Here is a 24,157-nt window from a genome sequence, read left to right as displayed (position 1 = left end):
GTAACTTGTGTGGTGAGCTTTACAGTGTGTGTTTTCTGGAAAGCAGTGACATCCTAAATAGAAAAGCCTGCCCCTGCCAGCAGGTTGTAAAGCTGGATCCTTGCTCTCTGTGTGGAATTAGTGGTTTTGCTTCAAAGGTTCAACGTGCCTTCTGCTGAGTTAGAGCTAGAGCTCTCCATTCAGTAAAGCTTATGCTGCCTGCTGATTGGAGACCTCTATCTCTGATTAATCAGTGGTTTGTTGGACCTCTACAGAGAGACCAATGATTCCTCAGAGAAAGAAAGAGTCTATCTCTACAGCATGATGACAGGGGAAAGGCTTTTCTACTCAGGCTGGGATTACTTTCCAAAGGAAACTTTAGATTATACACACTGTGGCAGAACATTTCCCTGGCAGGGTCTAGAAAGAAGTTATAACCCAGGATTCTCAACTAGGAGGGTTTAAGGGGCTCCTGGGAGCTTGTGTCATAAAGCCGAAACTGGCTTTTCAGTTTCCTCAGTGTTTGAGTAAAGTCTGTTTTTGGACCTGAAGATTTCAAATGGATCTGGGTGGGATGAAATCTCCAATCCTGGGTCAAGGTTTTCAGAACCATCAGCACACTGTTTGGTCAGGTGTGTGCTGGGCTATTAGCAGTGACCTAACTATGGTTCTGGGCTCTGCCCCAGTAGACAGAAGGTTGTTGCCCAGGAATCAGGAGGGCTCCACCCAGGAGAAAGGGGCTGCTAGCTGTTTGCACAGAGTTGGTGAGTGAAGAAGACAGACAAAGGCATAAAGTGTAAGACCAGAGCAACAGTGCTGCAAGTGCAAGCCAGAAGGGCTGAATGCCGTTTGTTTTGTGATGGAAAAGTAATGCTGAATACCCCTGCACTGGAAACCCATGTTTTGTGTTTTTCTGGAACTTTCTTTTAAATAAAAATAGGCTAGTTCTCACAACGCCTTTTTGTTTTGATGCACCTGGAATGTGATTGGATGATTTTAAATTAAAGTTCAGCTGGGCCTAAGCTTAATTCAATTTTTATTTTGTGCCAGATTTGTGAGCCTAAAGGAATTAGGATTTTCAGATGCCCTGCTCCTGTTTTCTTTGCCAATAGTGAATTCTTCAAAGACAAACTCATTGCTGCAGTAAGTTTTTTTCTTTTGGTTTTATCTAATTTTCTTACTAATAGTCTGTCTATACTGTTTACAATAAAGATCTTATTGTCCTCAGGCTGGCTTTAATCCACTGTGGGTACTTCGGAAGCGAAATAAGGCGCTGAGAAAAATCAAGAAGTTGGTAAAGAAAGGAGAGCTACAAGTCACCCCGGTAAGTAGCTGTTTAAATGCATTATACACCCATATACGAAGGATGAAAAGGTAAATACAAGACATCTTTACAGAGATGAGTGAATGGGTCCAAGTTTATTTCGTGAGAGGATCAATGAAAGACCCAAAGATTGTGAAGACCCAACCTTAGTGCCAAATCCCATTGAATTCACTAGGGATTATGTATCAATGTGAAACATTTAGCAAAAAAATAAAATAGCATTCAGCAGGCAAGCGGCTGAAAAGGAAACATTGAAAGTACACATATCCTTTACATAACTTTCTTGAGATTTCAAAAAAGTGTTATGCGGGCAGGTAGTAACTCTATTACAGTAAGCACCTCATCCCTAAATAATAAAATACAAAAGGGAGGTGAAAAGGCAAGATTATTGTGGTGCAAAGGGAGTACACAGGAAAATTCTCTTTAGTTAAAAATACAAAACATTTTATTAGTATCTGATTAAAACATCATATAAAAAAGGGGACAGTGGTGTAGAATAACAGTGACAATTTAACAGCAGATAAGGAGGAATGAGTATACAAACTCAATAGTGGACAGTTGCACACTTAAATTGTTTTCACAATAAGACGGTGCTTTGGATCATCCCAACATGTTTCGCCTAAATCGGCTTCTTCAGGGAACTTCGAAGCAAGCACCAACTGTCAAATAACTACATGAGGCAAATGCTTTCATGTCATATGGGCTGGTTGGGGGGAGCGACATTACATTTACGTGCAGAAAAAATAAGAAATAAGAATAAAAGCTGGAAAGGGTGTAATGGTTTGACTGCTCAAGAGATATTATTCAGAATTAAAGTATAGTTTCCTACCTGATCCCGAATTTATCTCTATGCAGTTTTATAGCTTTCCCTATCCTTTCCCTAATTTTTTTTCCAATACACTGACAATATTTTCTTTGCCCCCTTTTATAGTGAGGGGGTTGGTACATAAGAAATACCCTATTATTGGTATTGGTCCTGGTATTTATGTATACATCGATGCTCTTAAAGGCCAATACTGTTTAAAGTAGTTGTAAATGCTAAAGGATTTTTTTTTACCCTAATGCATTCTCTGCATTAAGGTAAAAAAAAACCTTTTAGGTGCTTCAAGTTTAAGTGATAGTAAACTCTTTCTTTAGTACTTTTACCTACAGGTAAGCTTATAACAAAGTTTACCCATAGGTAAAATGAACATCTTCCAAATGTGCACCTTTTAGGAGATATTCCAGTGAGCTGCAGTGGGTGACGTTACTGGCGCATGCACTTTTATGGGACGGCATACATGTGCCATCCCTTAGGAGCTCTGAGCTGTGTCCATGACGTCATGGCAGATCAGCTATTCAAGTGTCCGGAGTCTACAAACCCGGAAGGAAGACCGGGTAAAGATGGAAACCCTGTCAGCGGTGGCAGCAAACCACTGGAGGGCTTCCTTTTAAAGTAAGTGTACTTGCATGCACAAAGTTTCTGTGTCTATAATGTTAATTTCCACTAGATGGCGCATGTGTACTTACTTGTTCATTAATTTCTCCCTTTATGCATTATTACATGTCTCTTCCTGTTTCTTCTTGCAACTAAAAGGAGATTGAACAGTGCTGTCCTCCCAAGGTTTAAAGCGTTTCTTTTTTGTTTTGTGTGTGTAAAGTAAGCCATCTGACTAAGAATCTTCAAGATACAAACCCCTCTCTTAGCTCACAAGCAGGCAAAAGTCTTCTATGGTGTTGATGTAAGTGTCAGTGTAAGGACTTGATATGTACATTAAACATCTATTAGACAAGAACCTCAGCCTTCTCATTGTGACTAAGGGCGGCATAGTAACTCTCATAATGTGCTAGTATTTAATGCAGGGGACGTTCTTTTTTTTTCTCCACTTTGGTATTTTTTCCCAGACATATTCTTTAGAGTGTTAGTAAAGTGGAGAAACAGACCCCCCCCCCTCCCCTGCAAGGTAATGTTATAATGTGCTAGTATGTATTGCATACTTTTTCAGTGTTGGCAGAATTTTTAAAGAAACAAAACTTATACTGAAAAAAATATACTGAATATTTTTTTTTTGTTTATTTTGCCCAGATATACAAAGGAGTACTGTACATGCCTGTAATACCTACCTTTTATGCTGTTCACCCCACTGAACTCATGATCGGGATAATTTATACCTTTATACCCAACATTTGCTGGTAAACCTACAATTATGGAGTGTCAATCAGCTTGGTCCCCATAGCTCTTACTAGTTCCTTCTGCCTATTTCCATGCCCATATCATCCCCTGTAATAACATGGAGGTCAGCAGGAGACTTCAGCTTTCAGAAAGACTCATTGTGTTTCCAAACAGCAAAAATGAACACTTATATTTATTTCACAAATGATTTGCAATTTGCTAAGACAGTTATGATAAAGTGACTTTAAAAGCAGAAGTTGAAGTTATTGGAAGTGACCACGGGGTGGATGTTGCACTAGTTCAGTGGTTCTCAATTCCGGTCCTCGGGACCCACCAACAGGCCAGGTTTGCAAGATAACTAAATTACATCACAGGTGATCTCATTTGCTGCTCAGTGATTGCAGTATTCTAGTCTGCATCCCCCAAGGTAATACTTAAAATCTGGCCTGTTAGTGGGTCCCGAGGACCGGAATTGAGAACCACTGCACTAGTTGAGAACCTGTACTCTACACTGTTTGAGAGGTTTAGCATGTGTATAGTAGGGTTCTGAAGGTGCTGTGCGCTTAAGGTGAATATATAATTATTTTCAGAACCAAAATAAGATTTTTTCATAAAATGTTCTACAGAGAGGTGTGGTCTGCACATCTTATGATTATAAAGAGTCTGATGATGAAGATGAACTTGACAACAACAGGCTTGAAGAGCTGGACAATCCAATAAACACAGCTGATCTGCCTATAGTCATCGACTGGAATTCTGACCTACCAAATCACATCATGGTTCCAAGAATTGATATTCATAGTTTGATACTTGATTTTGGAGCAGTATCTTTCATTGATATGTCTGGAATGAAAGCACTGAAAGGGGTAAGTATATAAGAAGTGTTTTTTTCTATGTTACAGCTAAAATATGTATAGGCAGAAATTCTAGCCTTTGGCATTTGAAGTTATCTAAACTTTGCTAATATACAATCAAAGGTGCAACCATTGAGATATACAGACCAAATATAGACAGTGTAATCATTCAAGAACCATAAAAGTAAGTATAGAAAGTACATATAAAAGCTGTTCATGGGGTTTGATTTATTAACAGGATAGAAACTGTTCATTTTGCAAAGTAAATGTTCATTATTTTAAAAAGTGAAGGTTTTTTCATTTCCAGCAACCGTTTAGGTACTAAAAAAATTTTCTAATCTCTCTACCAGGTGGCTCAATAGTTTGCAAAGTTAATATACTCTTTTCAAAGTGAACAGCCTTAACCCCCATGGCGTACACAAGCATGATACCTTACTAACAGGGTAGAAACTGTTCACTTTGCAAAGTGAAGCTGATTTCTCCGTGAACATCCAGCCATGTGCAAAAATAAATTCTATTTTTTATTTTGCCATGAAAAACATTAGGTATTTAAAATGAACACAGCTTCATTGCTTTACTAAGTTTAGTGAACATTTACTTTGCAAAGTAAACAGCTCTACTTAGTATGTAAAAGAATATTGTGATGATGGTGGCTGCACCTCCATAGCGACAGGTCAGAGTATATTCCTTTTTTTTTTATTCCATAACAGAGTATATTCCATTAATAAAGTAGCTGTTTTATTTACATTTATATAGAGGTTAGATTTGATCTAGAGAATTACATTGCCCCATTAAAATCACATCAAATTCAGAAATAAAATAAATATAGGGGGAATATTTACTACTTGCCAATATGTTTGTACCAGCAACAGGAATGCCAAAAGGTTGCTAGATATTAATCAACGTTTTTTAATAATTTATTACACATCAACATTCTAGGTCATTCTAGCAATTTTTTTCATTTATAAAATGTTGCACATTACTGTTTCCCTTGAATGTGATTACCAACTTAACATAGGACTCTTCATCAATTGAATACTGTAAGCAGTTGGCTACATTTTTCCTGTTATTCTCCAATGTTTAAACACTTTTTTTATATATTTTAACTGTTAACCACTTCCCACCAGCTTTCACTGTATGTAATTACACTGTTTTAAGTTTTTTTAAAATTAATTGTTTGACCAAGAAGTGAAGGCATGGGGTATTTTCAGTGTATTTAATTATCAACATATTTTACTATAATAAAACCTTTAAATAACTATGTATGCTTTACAAAATAACTCCAGAGTTGCAGCATTTTTCAGAGAATTACACATCTCTTGCTGATAAATAACATAAAGATTAGTTTTTAATCTGTAAATGTGAAAATCATCTAAAATTGAAGGCCAGCAAAACATAGGAGTTGGAAAAAGGTAAATTTTTCATTAGTTAAAAAATAGTTACTATGACTAAAATGAACATCTCAAAAATAGTGATAAAAAGAGATCTACTAATTTATATGAAACAGTACCTCATCTTCTTGATTCACCATCTGCAGGTAAGGAATAGGGTAAGAAAGATCTAGTTCTACATTGAATGAAAAAATGGAATGACCAGCGCTAAGGAGTATATAAGAAATCTATTTGTATACAGGTGTGAAGCTGCCACCAACCAACCCCTAAAGGAAGGGGTCAAGTGTAAATGAGGGTGAGAAAAAAAGTTGGTATTGGCGCTACCTGTTGTAAAAGGAATAGCACTAGATTCTATCGGTGTATATAAATAGTGACCATGAAATGTAAAAAACAAATACATTTAATAATAAAGTGCAAGTGCCAAGTGACAGGATCTATATTGGGCTGGAAATATATGAATGCCCACAAAGTGCTCAGTGCTGTAAATAAACGTGCGACGTATCAAATATGAGTGCAGATCTATTTATTAAAGTGCAATATTGTGCAAAAATATAATCAAAAATAAAAGTATTGTCCAAAAATTCTAACAAGGTGAACACTCTAAACACTGATGTGCTGAGAGCAGTGCTGGTATAAAGAAAAGGGTGGTGGATGAACTGAGGTAAGTGACAAAGTGCTAGTACCCATGAAACCACCAGGTAAAGTACTCACCCTTTCTATTACCCCTCAAATTGAGGTATGGAATGCAGGAAGGAATGTTCTCTCCACTCATGCAGCAAGTATGCAAAAACGTCGGGGTTCAGTCTTTGATGGCTGGGCAACCCTTATAAGGATCCTCCGGTGGTGGGTCCGTTCTGGGTTCTCATAAAGAAAGAAAACCCCATGGTGTAGTAAATAATGCAGACTAAAGGCAAGTATAATCACACTCACAGTTGAGACTGATCAGTTCAGCTTCGATTCAAACGCCGGGATTCTTCCGCGTTCCACGGCTCCTCAATGCAAAAACCGGAAGTGACTTTCAAGGATCTTGTCCAGCTCACCTTTAGGCCATCCTGACCCTCCCGCCTGTCCTCTGTAGTGAGAATCACATGGAAGGTCTGCAGACACGGAAGAATCCCGGCGTCCGAATCAAAGCTGAACTGATCAGTCTCAACTGTGAGTGTGATTATACTTGCCTTTAGTCTGCATTATTTACTACACCATGGGGTTTTCTTTCTTTATGAGAACTCAGAACGGACCCACCACCAGAGGATCCTTATAAGGGTTGCCCAGCCATCAAAGACTGAACCCCGAAGTTTTTACCCATGAAACCACCAGGTAAAGTACTCACCCTTTCTATTACCCCTCAAATTGGGGTATGGAATGCAGGAAGGGATGTTCTCTCCACTCATGCAGCAAGTATGCAAAAACGTCGGAGTTCAGTCTTTGATGGCTGGGCAACCCTTATAAGGATCCTCCGGTGGTGGGTCCGTTCTGGGTGCTCAAAAAGAAAGAAAACCCCATGGTGTAGTAAATAATGCAGACTAAAGGCAAGTATAATCACACTCACAGTTGAGACTGATCAGTTCAGCTTTGATTCGGACGCCGGGATTCTTCCGTGTCTGCAGACCTTCCATGTGATCCTCACTACAGAGGACAGGCGGGAGGGTCAGGATGGCCTAAAGGTGAGCTGGACAAGATCCTTGAAAGTCACTTCCGGTTTTTGCATTGAGGAGCCGTGGAACGCGGAAGAATCCCGGCATTTGAATCGAAGCTGAACTGATCAGTCTCAACTGTGAGTGTGATTATACTTGCCTTTAGTCTGCATTATTTACTACACCATGGGGTTTTCTTTCTTTATGAGAACCCAGAACGGACCCACCACCGGAGGATCCTTATAAGGGTTGCCCAGCCATCAAAGACTGAACCCCGAAGTTTTTGCATACTTGCTGCATGAGTGGAGAGAACATTCCTGCCTGCATTCCATACCCCAATTTGAGGGGTAATAGAAAGGGTGAGTGGGTTACCTGGTGGTTTCACAGGTACTAGCACTTTGTCACTTACCTCAGTTCATCCACCACCCTTTTCTTTATACCAGCACTGCTCTCAGCACATCAGTGTTTAGAGTGTTCACCTTGTTGGAATTTTTGGACAATACTCTTATTTTTGATTATATTTTTGCACAATATTGCACTTTAATAAATAGATCTGCACTTATATTTGATACATCGCACGTTTATTTACAGCACTGAGCACTTTGTGGGCATTCATATATTTCCAGCCCAATATAGATCCTGTCACTTGGCACTTGCACTTTATTATTAAATTTATTTGGTTTTACATTTCATGGTCACTATTTATATACACCGATAGAATCTAGTGCTAGTTCTACATTGCCTGGATAATAGACCATGGTTTAGTAATGTTCTGCATTCAAGACCTTACTAATAAAAATCTCTTTCACAGATGGTACATTTAGTCATATACTGTATGTCATCAGAACTAATTCCTGTGCATATTTTGCAATTTTACAGATTTTAAAAGAATTTATCAAGGTCGAAGTGGACACATACATTGCTTCTGTGGATGGTAAGTTAATATGCTGCATCTACTGTAGTGACGATTAGTTACACAATAGTTGGAATTTAATTTAAACTAAAGATGTGTTAAACTGGGCCGAAGATTAAAATGTGTCAGATTTAGCAGGCTACATGACAGCATTACCCAATAAAATTGTTATGCAAATCTTTCTTGTTATTAAGATAAATTATGCTAACATGGGCATATTTCCTAATTAAAGATCACGGGATGGTGTCTGGATACTAATAGAATTGTGCGGGGTTCTGTCATTAGAGTATGTAAAGAGTTTATTGTTATGTGTTACACAATCCATCTCTGATAAACTTGCAGTAAGATCATGGAAATATGCTACCTGATACTTAATATCATTTTCCTTTCCTGGCTTATCCTCATGTCAGCAAACTGCAGGTCAACCCTGTTCCCTTGACACCACAGGACCACCTTCTCACTACAAAAGAGAGCTTGTTCCCCTAGACCAGTGTTCCATACCACAACAGGGCACCAGGGAGTGAAACCTATGCTGACATGAAAATAAACCAAGAAAGGTAAATTGTGGTAAGTATCAGGTAATAGACATGTGGAGAATGAAAAAATGTGTTTCGTTTCGATTCGTTAAGATACTAATTTATTTTCGCTGCACTCCTAATGAAATTTGTTTATTTAAGTTTAGCTTCATTTTGTTTATTTGTTTTCGACCAGATTCATGTTTCTTTCAATGGATTTGAAGTATTCAAATCGAATTAGAATCAAGAATATCAAATCCATTCAAATTTATTGCTGGCTGTTAAGGAATGGGGCAGCCCTGTTCATTTAGCAAAGATAGGCACCCACCGACTGACAGCTCCAGTTCACAGTGCCCACTGGGGTGACCCCGACCCTTTCTTTATTTACTGCCGGGGGGGGGGGGGGGGGGGACTGGAGATGTCAGACGGCAGGTGGCAAGAGATGAGTGCGGAACTATTTTTTTTTTTCGGGACAGTGTTGGCATTCATGGTGATTAATGATGGATTTACTTTGGGGGACTTTTTTTTTTTAATAAAGATTTGTCAAAAGCTGTCTCTGTGTTTTTATCCATTTTTGACACTTTTTTTGATGAATGAGTGACCCCATGCTCATTCACATGGGGGGGCTGGGATATTGGGGCCCCCTTGTTAAAGGGGGCTTCCAGATTCGCATAAGCATTGCCAAGGGTTGTGGGGAAGAGGTCCTTCAAGGTGGTTTAAGGGGGATCCCCCCTGTCCAAAGCACCCCCCCCATGTTGAGGGCACGTGGCCTGGTATGAGCCCTGGGGGGGAGGGGGGCTCATTCGGTTATCAGCATTTCCTTTCCTCAGCGTTTTTAGTATCTGAGGAAAGGAAAGCCAATAACTGGCTTTCCAGTTACAGGGGACATTTATACTGATAATCAGGGTACTGATCATCAGTGCAGCCCAATTAGTGCAGCATATCAGTGCAGCCTCATGATTACCCATCAGTGCAGCTTATCAATGCCCATCAGTGCCGCTTATCAGTGACCATCAGCGCTGCCTATCAGTGCCCATTAGTGCCACATATCAGTGCAGCCTCATCAGTGCTGCTTCATCAGTGCCCATCAGTGCTGCCTCATCAGTGCCGCCTCATCAGTGCCCATCAGTGGCGCCTCATCAGTGCCCATCAGTGCAGCATATAATGGCCCATCAGTGCATCATATCAGTGCCCATCAGTGAAGCCTCGTCAGTGCACATCAGTAAGGGAGAAAAACTACTTGTTAACAGAAACTTTGAAACTTTTATTTTCATTTGTTTAGCAAAAAATAAAAAACCCTGTGGTAATTGAATACCACCAAAAGAAAGATCACGCAATTGTCATTCAAAGTCTGATAGCGCTGAAAGCTGAAATTGGCCTGGGCAGGAAGGCGATGAAAGTGCCTGGTATTGAAGTATTTAAATACACAGACAATGAAACAAGGAGCTCATTTAAAACCCTGCAACATGAATTGTAACCAATGATTTATTTTCCATCCCTTAGATTCTGTGATGGAAAAGTTAAAACGTAGCTCATTCTTTGATGATGACATTAAAACATCAATGCTTTTTCTCACTGTCCATGATGCCGTCCTACATGTGCTTGAAAAGAAAGGCCTTCAGCATGCTTTAGCACATGAGACCAGCAAGGTAACTCAAGTGCATGTTTGTGTGATAAACCAGATAATATAATATATTGACACAATTAAACCATAGCTACAATGATGACAAAATATATGGACACTTTGGGAAAAAAATTTTTGCAACTTTGCAGGCTTCTAGGAAGTGTTTTATTGCACTAAATGCAAATATTTATGTCAATTTAAAGGCAATTTAATGCTGGATTCAACACAAACAACAGAGTGCAAAATATATGCAGTGCAAAAAAAGGTATGCAGGGAATACTGCAATCGTGCTGAATATACTGTAATGCACTTATGCTTTCAATATACTATCAGTATTTAGTAGGGTAGCCTTTATTCTTCAAAACTGCATCACAGCGACATTTCATTGAGCCAACAAGTGTTTGAAGCTCTGACTTCATTATCACATGGTGCCAGAAAGCAATTAAAGCCTCAATTAATTGCCTTTTATTTGATGGACGCCTCATTCGTACAAGGCTTTTCAAATAGTGCTGCACATTTTCTATCAGTCTCAAGTTGGGGCTGTTTTCTTGGCCAGGTCAACAATGGAATGGACTTTGTTGTGAACCACTGATTTCATATTTTTTGCTGTGTGGCAGGGAGCTCAATCTGGCTAAAATAAAAATGGTGTATTGTTTGGGAAAGAGATCCCTGATGGAAAGTAGCAGTTTTGATTCCAGAATGTATTTTTTTGCGTTCAGCGTGCCATCAATTACATGAAGCGAGCCCCCACTATTTCCTGCCATACATGTCCAAATCAACGCTTGTTGGATACTTTACAATGGTCTCCATGCAGTCAGGATGTACACAGCAAAACTGACTTTCTTTATTTATTATGACATAAATACGTAGTAACTTACATTAAAGTAAGGATAAAAGCGTCTGTCAGGTCCAAAACGGTTCCACGATGGAGAGAGGGGTCCACACAATCCAGGAAGAAGGAGTGCGCATGCCCTGCCCGGGCCCTCGTGCAGACTCCGAAACACGTCTTGAAGCTCCCTCAGCCATCTTGCCAGTTTCCTGCCGCTGACGTCAGACGCCTTCCGGTTCCTTCCACGGCCGCATCTTTCTGATCTCCCCAATCGCCCGGACGCACACAGCCAGCTGGTCTGGCGCTCTGTACCTGAGGCACCCTGGATTGTGTGGACCCCTCTCTCCATCGTGGAACCGTTTTGGACCTGACAGACGCTTTTATCCTTACTTTAATGTAAGTTACTACGTATTTATGTCATAATAAATCATAATCTTGCACTCAAGTGGCACTCTTCCCTCCTCCTTTATCCGTTTAGAGTTGACTTCACTCTGTTTGAATGAGCTGACCCTGAACTGCGGATCACCCTTGGATTGCCTCTAAGAACTGTCAGAAATTTGCACATGGACTCTTAATCCCCCCCTGTGCAAACTGTTTTTGCCCCACCTGTGTACATCAACACTTTTATCTGCCATTGTTTCAGCTTATATCTATATGAACTCTTTGACCTTTGACCTCTGAGCGCCTAAACCAGTCTCTGTATCTACACTGAGGAGACAGTGTCCACAAGTGGTTTGAATCTTTTTACATATCCAGGAGAAGGTCTCGTGATTGACTTTGTATACCATTCGATTTTAACTAGCTTTGGAATATAATTAAATTTTCAGCAACATTCAGCCAGGAATTATTATCCTACAATCGGAGAAAGCACTTTTACATAATTATTGATTTTGCTGACGCATATTGTACCCCCGATGGGGCCTATACATTCAAATATATATATATTTGCTTATTTTTTTGTTTTTCTCCCCCCTTTTTTTTGGTAGTGCTGGTTGTTTACACAACTTCCCTGTAGCTGCCACCATGGTTGTGTGTATTTTTAATAATTGGCCAATAATGTTTTCATGAGATAGATAGTGGGCTTTGTATTGTGTAGATAGTTGTGTTTAATAAAGTTGATTTCTACATTTCTATACATGTGTCAGATCACTGGGTCCTGTTACACTTATCTATGGATACATAATATAGAGTGTAAAATTAAGATTGAGCTCAGTATATACCGACAGCTCCCTCTTAATTGAACTTAATTAATTTAATTTCCTTCCCCCCCCCTTTTTACCCCCTTCCTATATTCTGTCTTGAGAACACATCTTAAAGTTCTTCTTACAATTCCATGCTTCCAACGTTGTGGAAACAGTTTGGGGATGGCCCCTTCTTGTCTTGTCTGTACCGCATGGACAGCCTTCCCAGAAGAGTTGAAGCTGTTATAGCTGCAAAGGGTGGGCCAACTCAATATTGAACCCTACAGACTAAGACTGGGATGCCATTAAAGTTCATGTGCGTGTAAAGGCAGGCGTCCTAATACTTTTGGTAAAATAGTGTATATAATGTTTGGGGGTTCTAAGTATTTTTTTAGCAAAAAAAGCTGAGTTTTAGATGTTAACAAATAGTGTCAGAAAAGGTTTGGTCTTCACACTTGTGTTTCTTTGTTAGACTAAAGTAAGCATAACTTTTTTTTCTACTGTCTATTTTTGAACTCTGTTTTTTTTTTGTATTGAATTCAGAATTAAATTGTCTTGACATTTGCATTTGATGTAAAATACCATTTCCTATAAGCCTGCAATGTTGTAAAGCATTAAAATGTCCCAAAGTGTCCACAATTTTTGCCACTGCTTTAGCTTTTCATCCTTACAGTGGTCAGTTAATTGTGCAGCTACTGTATGTGTTTTTTTTTCCTGGGGTATAATGTAACACCTTGAATTGTGCCTATCTTCTCATCATAAACTGTGTTTAATTCACATTCAATGATATCATGTCATGTCATGTTTTTATTTCATATATAATTTATCTGCAGTCTTGTGTGGTATACAAAGACATTTAATTTAGAGTAATTTATATACCTCTCCTCTTTCTTTATTCCAAGTATTTGTAAATTCTCTATCAACATTGGGGGCCTGTTTTACTTCATCCTCAAACCTGGTGCTGTACACAGTAAGGCTCCATGCACACTAGCATTTTTTATAACCTCAAAAAACGCAAAAAAATAGGCTGGATGAAAAATTACGATAATAGCCTTTTGTTGTGCCTTATAGTAGCGTTTTAGTAGCTTTTAGAAGTGTTTAGGAGTATTAGCGTTTCATTAGTGCTTTTACAGTACATAAAGGAAAAAAAAAAACACTCAAAAAAGCTGTTAGGAGTGTTTAACATTTATTTCTGTCTGGAAAATGCTCCCAAAAACTGTTCATTTTTTTTTTCTGCTCCTAAACTTAGTTTTTAACATAATCTCGCAAAAGATATATCTTTCGGTTGCTGTATTGTGCGTTGTATCTGACTAAATCAAATTGTTCTTTTTGTGGATAAGTAGCTTTTAACTTTCGAGTTTTCACTATGTTTTTCTAATAAGCACAAAGAAGGGACAGTGGCATTTTAGAGTTAAGGCAACCATACATGGATAGAAATTCAGCTGGGACCTGCCAAATTTCGATCTATGTATAGGCAGGCTGAGAGTACAGAAGTTGATATACTGGTCGATTACTGTACAACTAGCCTGTTGGGTTTTTCCGGAATCATCAGTGCTGGTGGCTATAGCCAACAACACTGATCAGTGGGGTTAATTTACTAAAACTGAAGCAGCTGTGCATGGTAGCCAATCAGCTCCTAACTGGAAGCTGATTGGTTTATTTGCAGAGCTGCACCAGATTTTGCATTCTCCAGTTTTAGTAAATCAACCCCAGTGTGTTCTGGCAGCAGGGAAGGTAACATTTGCCCTCCCCCCCACTCTACCACTACCACAAGTTGCCTTGTCCCTTTGGTGCATAGGGCCAAGCTGGCTGAAGCAATGAATGAGCATAGGGGGATCGATTAACTGTGACACTACAAACTGCAGCTACAACATTGAAATAGATGGACTTTTTTCAACCTGACTAACTACTGTATGTAGCATGTAGCACCGGCATTACGAGGTAAGGCAAACAAACAGCACAGGGAATTTAACTACACTAATAACTAGTTAAAACATCACAAATTTTAAAAATGTTGTGTTTTCGAAACCAATAGACATTTTTACTACATTTCTTTTTACTACAAACAGCCACATCAAATGGGCGTGTGCTATTACAATTACTTCAGGGGGAGAAGAGTTTTAACTGTGCATATATAAATGGGGATATAATAAACCCTTAAGGGTCTATTTATTAAACATGTTTTGGAAAAATGTCACGCATATTCTGGCAGTCTGGGCAAAACTTTCCCATATTTTCTGTAATAGATTTAAGTCCTATGAGTCTAGCAATCCTATGATTTTTCATCTCCATCTAGTGGACAAAATGTATATTTTCACATATAGGTAGTTCAGGAAACTATACTCCATTTTGGGCACTAGATGGGGCTGACAATCAAAGGAATTATTCTATTACAAAAATATAGGGAAATGTATCCAGTTTGCATGACTGTGTGTGATATTTATCCAATAAATATTTTATGAAAAGGCCCCCAAGAGTTAAATTTTTGACTGAAGTTCCACTTTAATGCACCTGATGGGTATAGTGGGGAAAGATCAGATTTGTTGGCTCTTGAAATGATCTGAATTTGGTTCTGTCAGCAAGGGAACATCTGTCACTTGTAGTGAAGTCAAGGACATTACATTGCAGCACCAAGATTGTGCAACAAAATACCATTAAAGTGAGCCTTCCATGGCAAATAGAATATCCACTTTATTTCCCAACTCCTGCACTCCAACACAAAAATTTACCTCTGCCCTGGATTCCAGGAGGGGATGTCACTGTGCCTTCCTGCAAAGCTGGGAGCTTAAAATTCCATTGCAATACACTCCTTCAAGGAGATGGATTGCACTTTAGCAAGACTTTGATTTCCTAGCCCCGTCAGGAGGTGTTGTGAAATTTTTTCTGTGTTTTATTGCATTGGGACCCCATAGATGTAAATTTGAACACATCAAAATACATGAAACATGCATTTTGATCCATTGGCAACATATATTAACAAGCTTTGCTCAATGGCTGTTAACTCTATCCATGCATTGGAAACACACGTCAACACGCGTTAAGGAACGCCAATAATGCATGTCAATCCTCAAAAGAAACACATGTTGATGCAAGACAAGAGATTTGCCTAACTCTACAAAAGAAGCACCTCTTCATACACACATCAATCTAAAGGGGCCCTTAAATATAACCTATAAATGTAGAGTTATAGGCGCTGCCATTACTGACTTGTTTTTTAAAAGCTCAGGATCCAGGCTTAGCCTGGATCAAGTATCCTAATCAGGAGTTTAGACTTTTCAGACTAAGCTGGCTGCATGTTTGTTCCAGGTCAATACAATTCCCAAATTCCTATCTTCATGAACTTCTAGGTATTATACCATTACATGTCTTTTTTCATAATTTTGTGTCTTTAACACAGGAAAATGATACCTCTTTCTTTGCAAATGGATATGCAAATGGCTATGCAAATGGATACATCTACAGTGAAGTCTTAAATGTAAGTTGTCTTGATATTCATACATAAGAGTTCATTAAAGCTGACATTAAAAAAAAAAATCCCTTTTGCTTTAATCGTATGACTTACCTGTATTGAAGAATGTTCCATGTAGTGTGGACAGCTGGATTCTGGAGAAATCTTCACTGCAGGGATGCCTGTCCCCTTCCTGTCTCTGAACTTCTATCTTTCCAATGGCTAACAGCTTCAGGTCTTCAGGCAGGCTTTGGCAGGTTTGTACAGGGAGGTTAATTTACTAAAGGCAAATATAATGTGCACTGCAAGTGCACTTTGAAGTGCATTCGCTCTAGATCTGAGGGGAATCTCTGAAATGAGGGAAAGCTCTGCTGGTGTCTATCATCTAATCATGTACAAGCAAAAATGCTGTTTTTTTATTTTCCTTGCATGTGATTGAGAGTTCCTTGTAAAATGAAGGTTTACCTCATTTACTAAGCTCTAGAGCAAGTGCACTTGCAGTGGACAGTATATTTGTCTCTAGTAAATCAACCCCTAGGTCTACACCTATAGCAAGGGTATAGCTGGATTTTTTAAACTCCCCCTGTGATGTTTGCATCTAATTTAATACCAAGCATGGGCATCCGCAGAACTTTTTTTCAGGGGGGGGCATAATTTTAAGGTCACCCATGCCCCTCCCCTTTCCAACAATGGCATTAAGGGGAGGGGCTTAGTCATTCAACTTATTTTGAGTATTTATTTTTAAAGGGCAAATGGCAGCATTTATTTTTAAAGCATTTGTTAACCTAAAAAAAAAAAAAAAAAAATACTGTTCCCCTAAAGCATGTTATACAACACAGTGCTTGTGCTGTGTAATTTGGCCCCTTCTATCACCTAAAATACCTGGCTGATCCTGCCTGGCTATGTCCTCCGCTCTGTAAACTGACCACGGTATACCATGGCTGCTGAGCCCTGCCACCGTGGTCCCTCCCTCCTCCTCCCCCTTCCGATTGACATCAACAAGGAATACTCGGCCCTGCCCGCGGCAGGTAGCTGTCAGACGGGGAAAGGAGAGAGCCCTATAAAAATTGGTAAAGAACGGCTTACTTTTTTAAAACACAGACACAGGGGCACACATGATTATTAAACAGACCAGACAGGATGGTATGAAATGGCTTAACCGACACTTTAAAGGGGAAGTTGAGATTCCAGGGGGGGGGGCATTTGCCTCCCCATGCCCCTACCTGCGGATGCCCATGATACCAAGCTGCATAAATAGTTAATGTTGGTTTTCTATATGTTCTTTATTTTTTAATCTAACCTTGCTGTCCCCTCCGAGCATGCTCCCATCTTCAGTATGAAGCCCAATGGTATCTCCTTCCGAGATACGGCCCTCCCCTTATCTCTGCCTCACATCCTGTCATTTCCTGTTTGGAAATAACGTAATGCTACCAGCGGAGGATGGCCATTGACTCCTGGGATTGATGAAACTCATATCCCAGGAGCCAATGTGGTGGCCGGAAATGACGTACTTCACCACAGCAAGGTTCACCGCAAGAGGAGCAATTACCCTTTACAAATAAGGTAATTAAACTGCAGGGGAAAAAAAACATCCAATGCTGAATTATAAAGCAATAATGAAAGGGCAGGGGCAAATTTCAAAATGTGGGTGGAACTCTGCTTTAAGTATTGTGAAGTTTAAGAAGATGTAAATAGTTTAATGTCCATAGTCTAGGCACAGGTGCACTTTGAGTATCACAGTACAGAATTATTCTGTTCATGCACAGTCCAATTATCTTCTTAACTGGATTTTTTTTTTGGACCTGATTAGCCAGTAACCAGCCTGTTTATGTGAAGCATACTATTCCCCCCACACAAGTGGTCTGATGGTCACCTTATGGTTCAGAACGTTAGCATGTGAGTTGTTAAGTCCAAAGATTTGCAGGGATACCAAGCTTCCAAAATGTTCAGATTATACATATATCTATATACAAATATCAGTTAAAGAATATTTTATACTATTCAGGAACCAATTATGCTGCGAGGATAAAAATATATATGCTGCCGTTCCTGACATGCTTTAAAAATAAAGATTCTGGTGCTTTCATCCAGATCCTGGATTTGCTACCTAGTGAGTCACTTTTCTGATGTAAGCATGCAGCCAATAATATCTGAAAAGTCTGCATGTTTATTCCAGATCCAGGACTTACTAGCTAGTAAAGCTTAGATAAAAATTGCAGTCCTGGGGCCCACAGCTTTAAGATAATTTTTCAGTGCAATGTTTCTGTTCAAAGAGGGTCACTTTAAATAAGTATCCAATAAACCACAATTTGTTATCCTTTAAGGAATTTATATTTTTTTTGCAATTTATAATGTTATAATCTAAGTCATAGTTCTGTATCTTATAGTAGTGTTTGCATTTCAGGTGCCAAATGAAACTAAATTCTAAGAAGATGAATTCTGTATGGTGCTTTTCATTGACTGGCTACCCCAAAACTTGACATTCTACACAGGATGAGGATGTGAAGAAAATGAAGACTTTACAATGACTGGAAGACTGTTAGGGGAGTAATTAACATGAACAAAATGTTTTGCCTGGGAATGCAATTTATTTTACATTATAAAATGAGTTATTTCATATTTTTTTTAAATATACCTTTTTCAAAAATAAGAAATCTTTGCTTTGAAATGAAAAACATCTAAACAATATATAGATTTTTTTTCTTATTTAACCATTTATAGTATATGTATTTATTTTTATTGATGTTGTGTAAATATAAAATTTAATGCTACTATACAGAGAAAAGATAAATGCCAATATTAAAGACCTTTTCTTAAATCAAGATGTCTAAATGTCAAACTTTGCTTGTTTTTTTAGGTTTCAACACATACATTGCACCTGATTCACTAAAAGAGCTGTTTGAATATAAATTGTTTAAATGTTTTCTTCCATTATTTAGTCATATCTTTTAGAAGAAAATAAAATCACCCATGTATCCTAGCCCTTGCTGACACAGCCAGGCCATATCATCTAATTGGGCTGATTTACTAAATTTATTGAGAATCTTCACATAATACATTTTATCAATACGCAGTTATACAGAAATACTAGTTATCCAGTCATGTAAAACAAATGTATTTGCATGTATAACCTCTGCACGTGCCTGGATAATTAGGTGAATATTTACTCAACTTCTTGTGTGAAGATTCCCAACTTTTTTAGTAAATCTGTTCAAATCCATTTTGTCAAATTTCACTTTAATTATCTAGTTCCATGCAGGTGAAATAAGGAAACAGGAAAACAGGAGTTTGCTTTTCACATGACTGAATAATGGAAGAAAACATTCACACAATTTATAAAGTGAAATTTAAAAAAAAAATGTATTTGAACAGATTTACTAAAAAAAGTTGGGAATCTTCACACAAGAAGTTGAGTAAATATTCACTTTAATTATCCAGGCATGTGCAGAGGTGATACATACAAATACATTTGTTTTTACATGACTGGATAACTAATATTTCTGTATCACTGCGTATTGATACAATTCGTTTAGTAAATCAGCCCAATTAGAGGACATGGCCTGGCTGTGTCAACTAGGGCTAAGATACATAGGTGATTTTATTTTCTTCTAAAAGATATAATAAATTGCGTGCAGTCATCTGAATGGGTCAGGGGAAATTTTAACCCTTCTAGCGGTACTCCCGAGCGTGACTCGGGGTTAGATTTTAGTGCCAAAAGCGGTAACCCCGAGCCACACTCGGGGTAGCGCTAGGAAGATCGCTGGATGCTGGAAGAGGTTTTACTTACCTTTTCTCCGGGATCCAGCGATGAATGCAGGCGGTATGCGGCGGCGGAGCTCTCTCCCGATCGTCTGCGAGCCCCGGCTTCCGTCTCCGGCGACGTGACGTCCGCCTGGGGGGTGGCGGAATTCAAATTCAAACACACCAAACACACTGATACCATTCAAAATAAAAGAAAATCACATTAAATTGCCCCCCAGTGCCCTTTCCTGCAGTTTTACTGTACTTTTTATGTAAATATATGTATATATATATATATATATATACATATATATATATATGTATATATATATAAATATATATATATATATATATATATATATACATATATATATATATATATATATACGTATATACATATATACATATATATGTATATATATATATATATATATACACACACACACACGTATATATATATATATATATATATATATATATACGTAATTCTTGTGAATGAGCAGCCCAAACCAACTGTATACATTATATATATATATATATATAATAAATGTATACAGTTGGTTTGGGCTGCTCATTCACAAGAATTACATGCAAAATAATGGTACCGCTTTCAGCACCTAAAATCCAAAAGAATCATACCGCCAGGGAGGTTAAGTAGCTCATTCCTGCTATTAAAATCCCTAGAGATCAGTCACTACAGTAGGTGTAGCAAGTGATCACCAAACAGATGGAAGACATTTCTCTCTATGACATAAGCTACACAAGCAGCAAGTAGGAGCATCTTGAAGAGGTCAATCATACATGAACAGAGCATTGTGGCAGTCACACAAAATTGATTGCCACTACATGCTACTTGAGTAGCTTATGCCATAGTGATGCTACACCTAGTAGTGACTAATCTCTAGCAATTTAAGTATGCTTACTAGGCTACAAAAAAAATCTCCCGTTTAGCTCTAGCTCTGTGGTTGTCAATTAACAAGGTGTAGGGGTCCCTGATACCTCCAAAGAGCCAAATGTAATGTTACAGAAAACTGTGATAGAATGAATTATTACTAGAGATAATGGTCAGAGACTAAGGACATATTACACTGAATCTGATGGAGGTCCCTTTACAAATCAGTACTTCCAATACTGACTGCTGAGGCTTGAGAGCCGTCCTTCAAAAACAAAAGGGATCTTGGCGTTTTTATTGGAATGGGAGTGGGAAGGCTATTGCTTTAAAAGTTGCTTGTTGCTTTAAAGGTCAATTATATAATGCCTTATACAGTACAAAACATAGTGCAATGTCAAATAACACAAATTAAAAAAAAAAAAACCCTGTGTGCAAAAGTCAAATACAAGTATATGGCATACACTGGGATATTGGATACAAATGAATAACAAGCTATCACAAGGGACACAAATTTAAGAAATTTAGTGAGAGGAGAAGATAAATGTATGGTGTGTACATGAAAATCTAAGGACATTGCAATTTAAACTTAAAACCTCAGTGTCCTGGAGTGGAGGAAGCCTCAGAAGGAGGAACCACCTCCATATGATTTCTGTCAGATGCCACCTAAGTCTCCGTAGACAATGGGGACGATTTACTAAAACTGGAGCATGCAAAATCTGGTTTAGCTCTGCATAAAAACCAATCAGCTTTCAGATTTTAGTAAATCTCCCCCCAATATGGTATGAAAGTGGTTGTAAATTCTAAAGGTTTTTCACCTTCATGCATTCTATGCATGAAGGTAAAAAACCTAAAAACCTTCTGTATGCAGCAGCCCCCCTAATACTTAACTGAGCCCCATAGAGATCCAGCAATGTACATGAGAGCCTCTTGCTCTCTGGAAACTCTCCCTCCTCATTGGCTGAGACTACTGTCGATCACAGCTAATGAGCCAATAAGGAGAGAGAGAGGACAGAGCTGAGCCATGGCTCTGTGTGTGAATAGACACGTAGAGCAGCGGCTGGGGAGCAAGCCTTCTTGGGTGCCCCCATAGCAAGCTGCTTGCTCTGGGCACACTCGGCAGGAGAGAGGGGCCAGGAGCACCAATGGGGGACCTAAGAAGAGGAGGATCGGGGCTGCTCTATGCAAAACCACTGCACAGAGCAGGTACTGTAAGTATAACATGTTTGTTATTTTTTTTCAATTGCTTTTAATATCACTTTAAGAACCTACACTCAGTTCACAATGGAAGGAGGTATGGATGACTTCCAATGGTAGGAGATTACAAATCTAGCTGTGAAGAGCTAATGCCTTGAGGTACATTTTTTTTTTTTTGGATAGGGACCAAGGTTTCATCAACAGATGTGTTACCTTAGTTTAGGGGAATCAATTACATTACAGGATGACTAAATGCAAACTGGCGATAAGAGGAGGATATAGAGATCACTGCAACTGACTTCCTCCTACAAATGCTAATACCCACATCTTATACTCACCCCCCTGGCTTTATTACTTTTAGGTACTTACCTGAAGTATGCAGATCAGGTAAGTCATCCTTATCTGACCACTTGTTCAAGATCAGTCAAACAAAGCATTGAAGCAAGATGGTCATAATAACAGCTGGACAACTAGCCTTTTTAGAAGGCAATGTTGGCAGTGGCAGCCTCAGTGTTTTTCTGTCGACAACTGCTGATCCAAAGATCAAACCAGATGAACAGAACAAAGCTGAGCATCTTCCAGCATAGTATTAGATCTGTTTTATTTTATGTGTATGAGACATAGAGCACTAGTGAAAAAATCATCATCAAATTGATTTTTAGCATCAGATGGCCAGATGTGTTCTTTATTGGTCAATTATGAGCATTGGCCAACCAACTTTCAGAAACAACAAATAAAGCATAGTGGTGGTGTTGGATTGCGCTCAACCTCTGGAAAACTCCACAAGGCAACAACAAAATTGGAACCCCCAAGACCAAGAGAGATCTAACCATGCAAGTGTGGCGAATAGGCTTTTACAGTTGTCCTATGCTCCACCATGGAGTAGAAGGAAATGCTTAAACCAAATGACACTTGTATTAAGCTGCCTTACCTTTGCTAACAGAGAGACAGTCTGATTTGCATCCATCTGATTGTGTCAGTTTTTCATTGTCTGTTACCCTTTCTTACAGTACAAAGAATAAAATGTCCAAGGATATAATTTTACTGCCCATATCAGTCGGATTTATTTTCATTCTTTCGTGCTGAAAATAATGATTCCAGAAGAGGGAGCTGTTAATCATCTTTTCTCAAGTCTTTCTCTTTTTTTGTAGTCATTGCGGTAATTAGGACATTTCTATGAACCTGGTTCTTTCATATTTCTACAAAACAAATCTTTTAAAGAAAGAAAAAAATAATCTCTCCCTGTCTCATGTTAATGATGATGCTTTGCTGTCATATCGCTAATGCACACTCCTTTACACATTTTTTTAGGTCCCCTTTATTTTTTTGAATAATAATAAAAAAAGGGGTGTATTTAAAAATATTTGCATAGCAATTTAGCAAAACATGTACAATGGGCAAAAAACAAACAAATTTTATTTGGATATTTTCACACAGAACAAATGTACATGCTCTTTCACTGGGCCAACTTATATTCAAATTTTATTTATAATTACATCCCTATATGTCCATTCAAAAATAATACTCTGAATGAATATAAATAAAGTGGACACTGGTGCTAGTGTATATAAATTATAAATATTTAAAAATTCAGTGTAAATCAATAATTAAAATAATAATAATTAAAATACCAACAGTTTAAAATAATCCAACAAGTATAATAGTAAAAGGTGCTCAGATAGGACTGTGTATTTAAACCATATAAACTATATAGTGTATTTATGCATCAAAAATACACTGTGCTTAGGTGTTCCTTAAATGATAAGTGAAGTTACACACATAGATGTGAGTAATCCAACATATAAAATAGGTGCCACAATTTGTGCATATATAATCAAAATAAAGTGTGGTAGTGCAAATGCTCTATGAACAGAGTAATTAGTAATAACGTTTGTGCGGTGATCCAAAGGAGAATGCTATAATCCTGGTGCTCCACCTCGTGATCTTTGTGTGCTGAATGATAAATATATATGCTCACCAGATGTAGGCAGATCACACAGACCTCACAGGCATTTTGATCAATAATCCAGATACCATTTCATATTTACACTCCTCACTCCTGGGTTACTTTTTCAATCACAAACAGTAAGGGTCTCAAACGAGTAGGGTGGAAAAGACAAGAAGCCAAGGATAGTGTAATACTGGTAGCGTGGCAGCGGTCGGCGTGCGTTCCACTGTCCGGCAGGAAGTGACGTCGCTGGTTGACAATTTCCGGGTAAGGTTTACAATGTGGATTAAGCCTTACGCTTGATGCGTTTTGACACACTGGCAGAATTCTTTGGTGCAGAGCGTAATACACAAGAGCAGACACTCTGTAGCTGGTATTTAGGCACAGAACACTAGCACATAATTTTTCTCGTTCACAGTATTTTATTATATTATTATATCATGAACATACAATAGATATAACAAAAATGTACAAATGATACAACAAAAAATATAAAGAAGACTGAGTCTAAATATTTGTAGCCACGTGGGATAGAGTG

The 24,157-nt window shown here is 38.4% G+C and overlaps 1 protein-coding gene across 1 annotated transcript in view; it reads left to right on the top strand.

Annotated features, from left to right (window-relative positions):
* The window catches only part of LOC309552586 (chloride anion exchanger-like), a gene marked incomplete at both ends in the record, with an annotated part of 80,313 nt that extends 61,488 nt beyond the window's left edge, over positions 1-18,825 (top strand). The window contains 7 exons of the mRNA XM_082253533.1: positions 1,030-1,122; positions 1,208-1,303; positions 4,082-4,321; positions 8,214-8,268; positions 10,266-10,411; positions 15,794-15,871; positions 18,784-18,825. Coding sequence (XP_082109659.1) covers positions 1,030-1,122; positions 1,208-1,303; positions 4,082-4,321; positions 8,214-8,268; positions 10,266-10,411; positions 15,794-15,871; positions 18,784-18,825 — 750 coding nt within the window. The remainder of the gene's footprint in view (positions 1-1,029; positions 1,123-1,207; positions 1,304-4,081; positions 4,322-8,213; positions 8,269-10,265; positions 10,412-15,793; positions 15,872-18,783) is intronic.
* Positions 18,826-24,157: the final 5,332 nt, after the last annotated feature.

The sequence above is a fragment of the Pelophylax lessonae genome (assembly GCF_965119305.1).
Source record: "Pelophylax lessonae genome assembly, chromosome: 4".
NCBI lineage: Eukaryota > Metazoa > Chordata > Amphibia > Anura > Ranidae > Pelophylax > Pelophylax lessonae.
The sequence above is the reverse complement of the archived record's forward strand: the minus strand, read 5'-3'. Positions and strand labels throughout refer to the sequence as shown.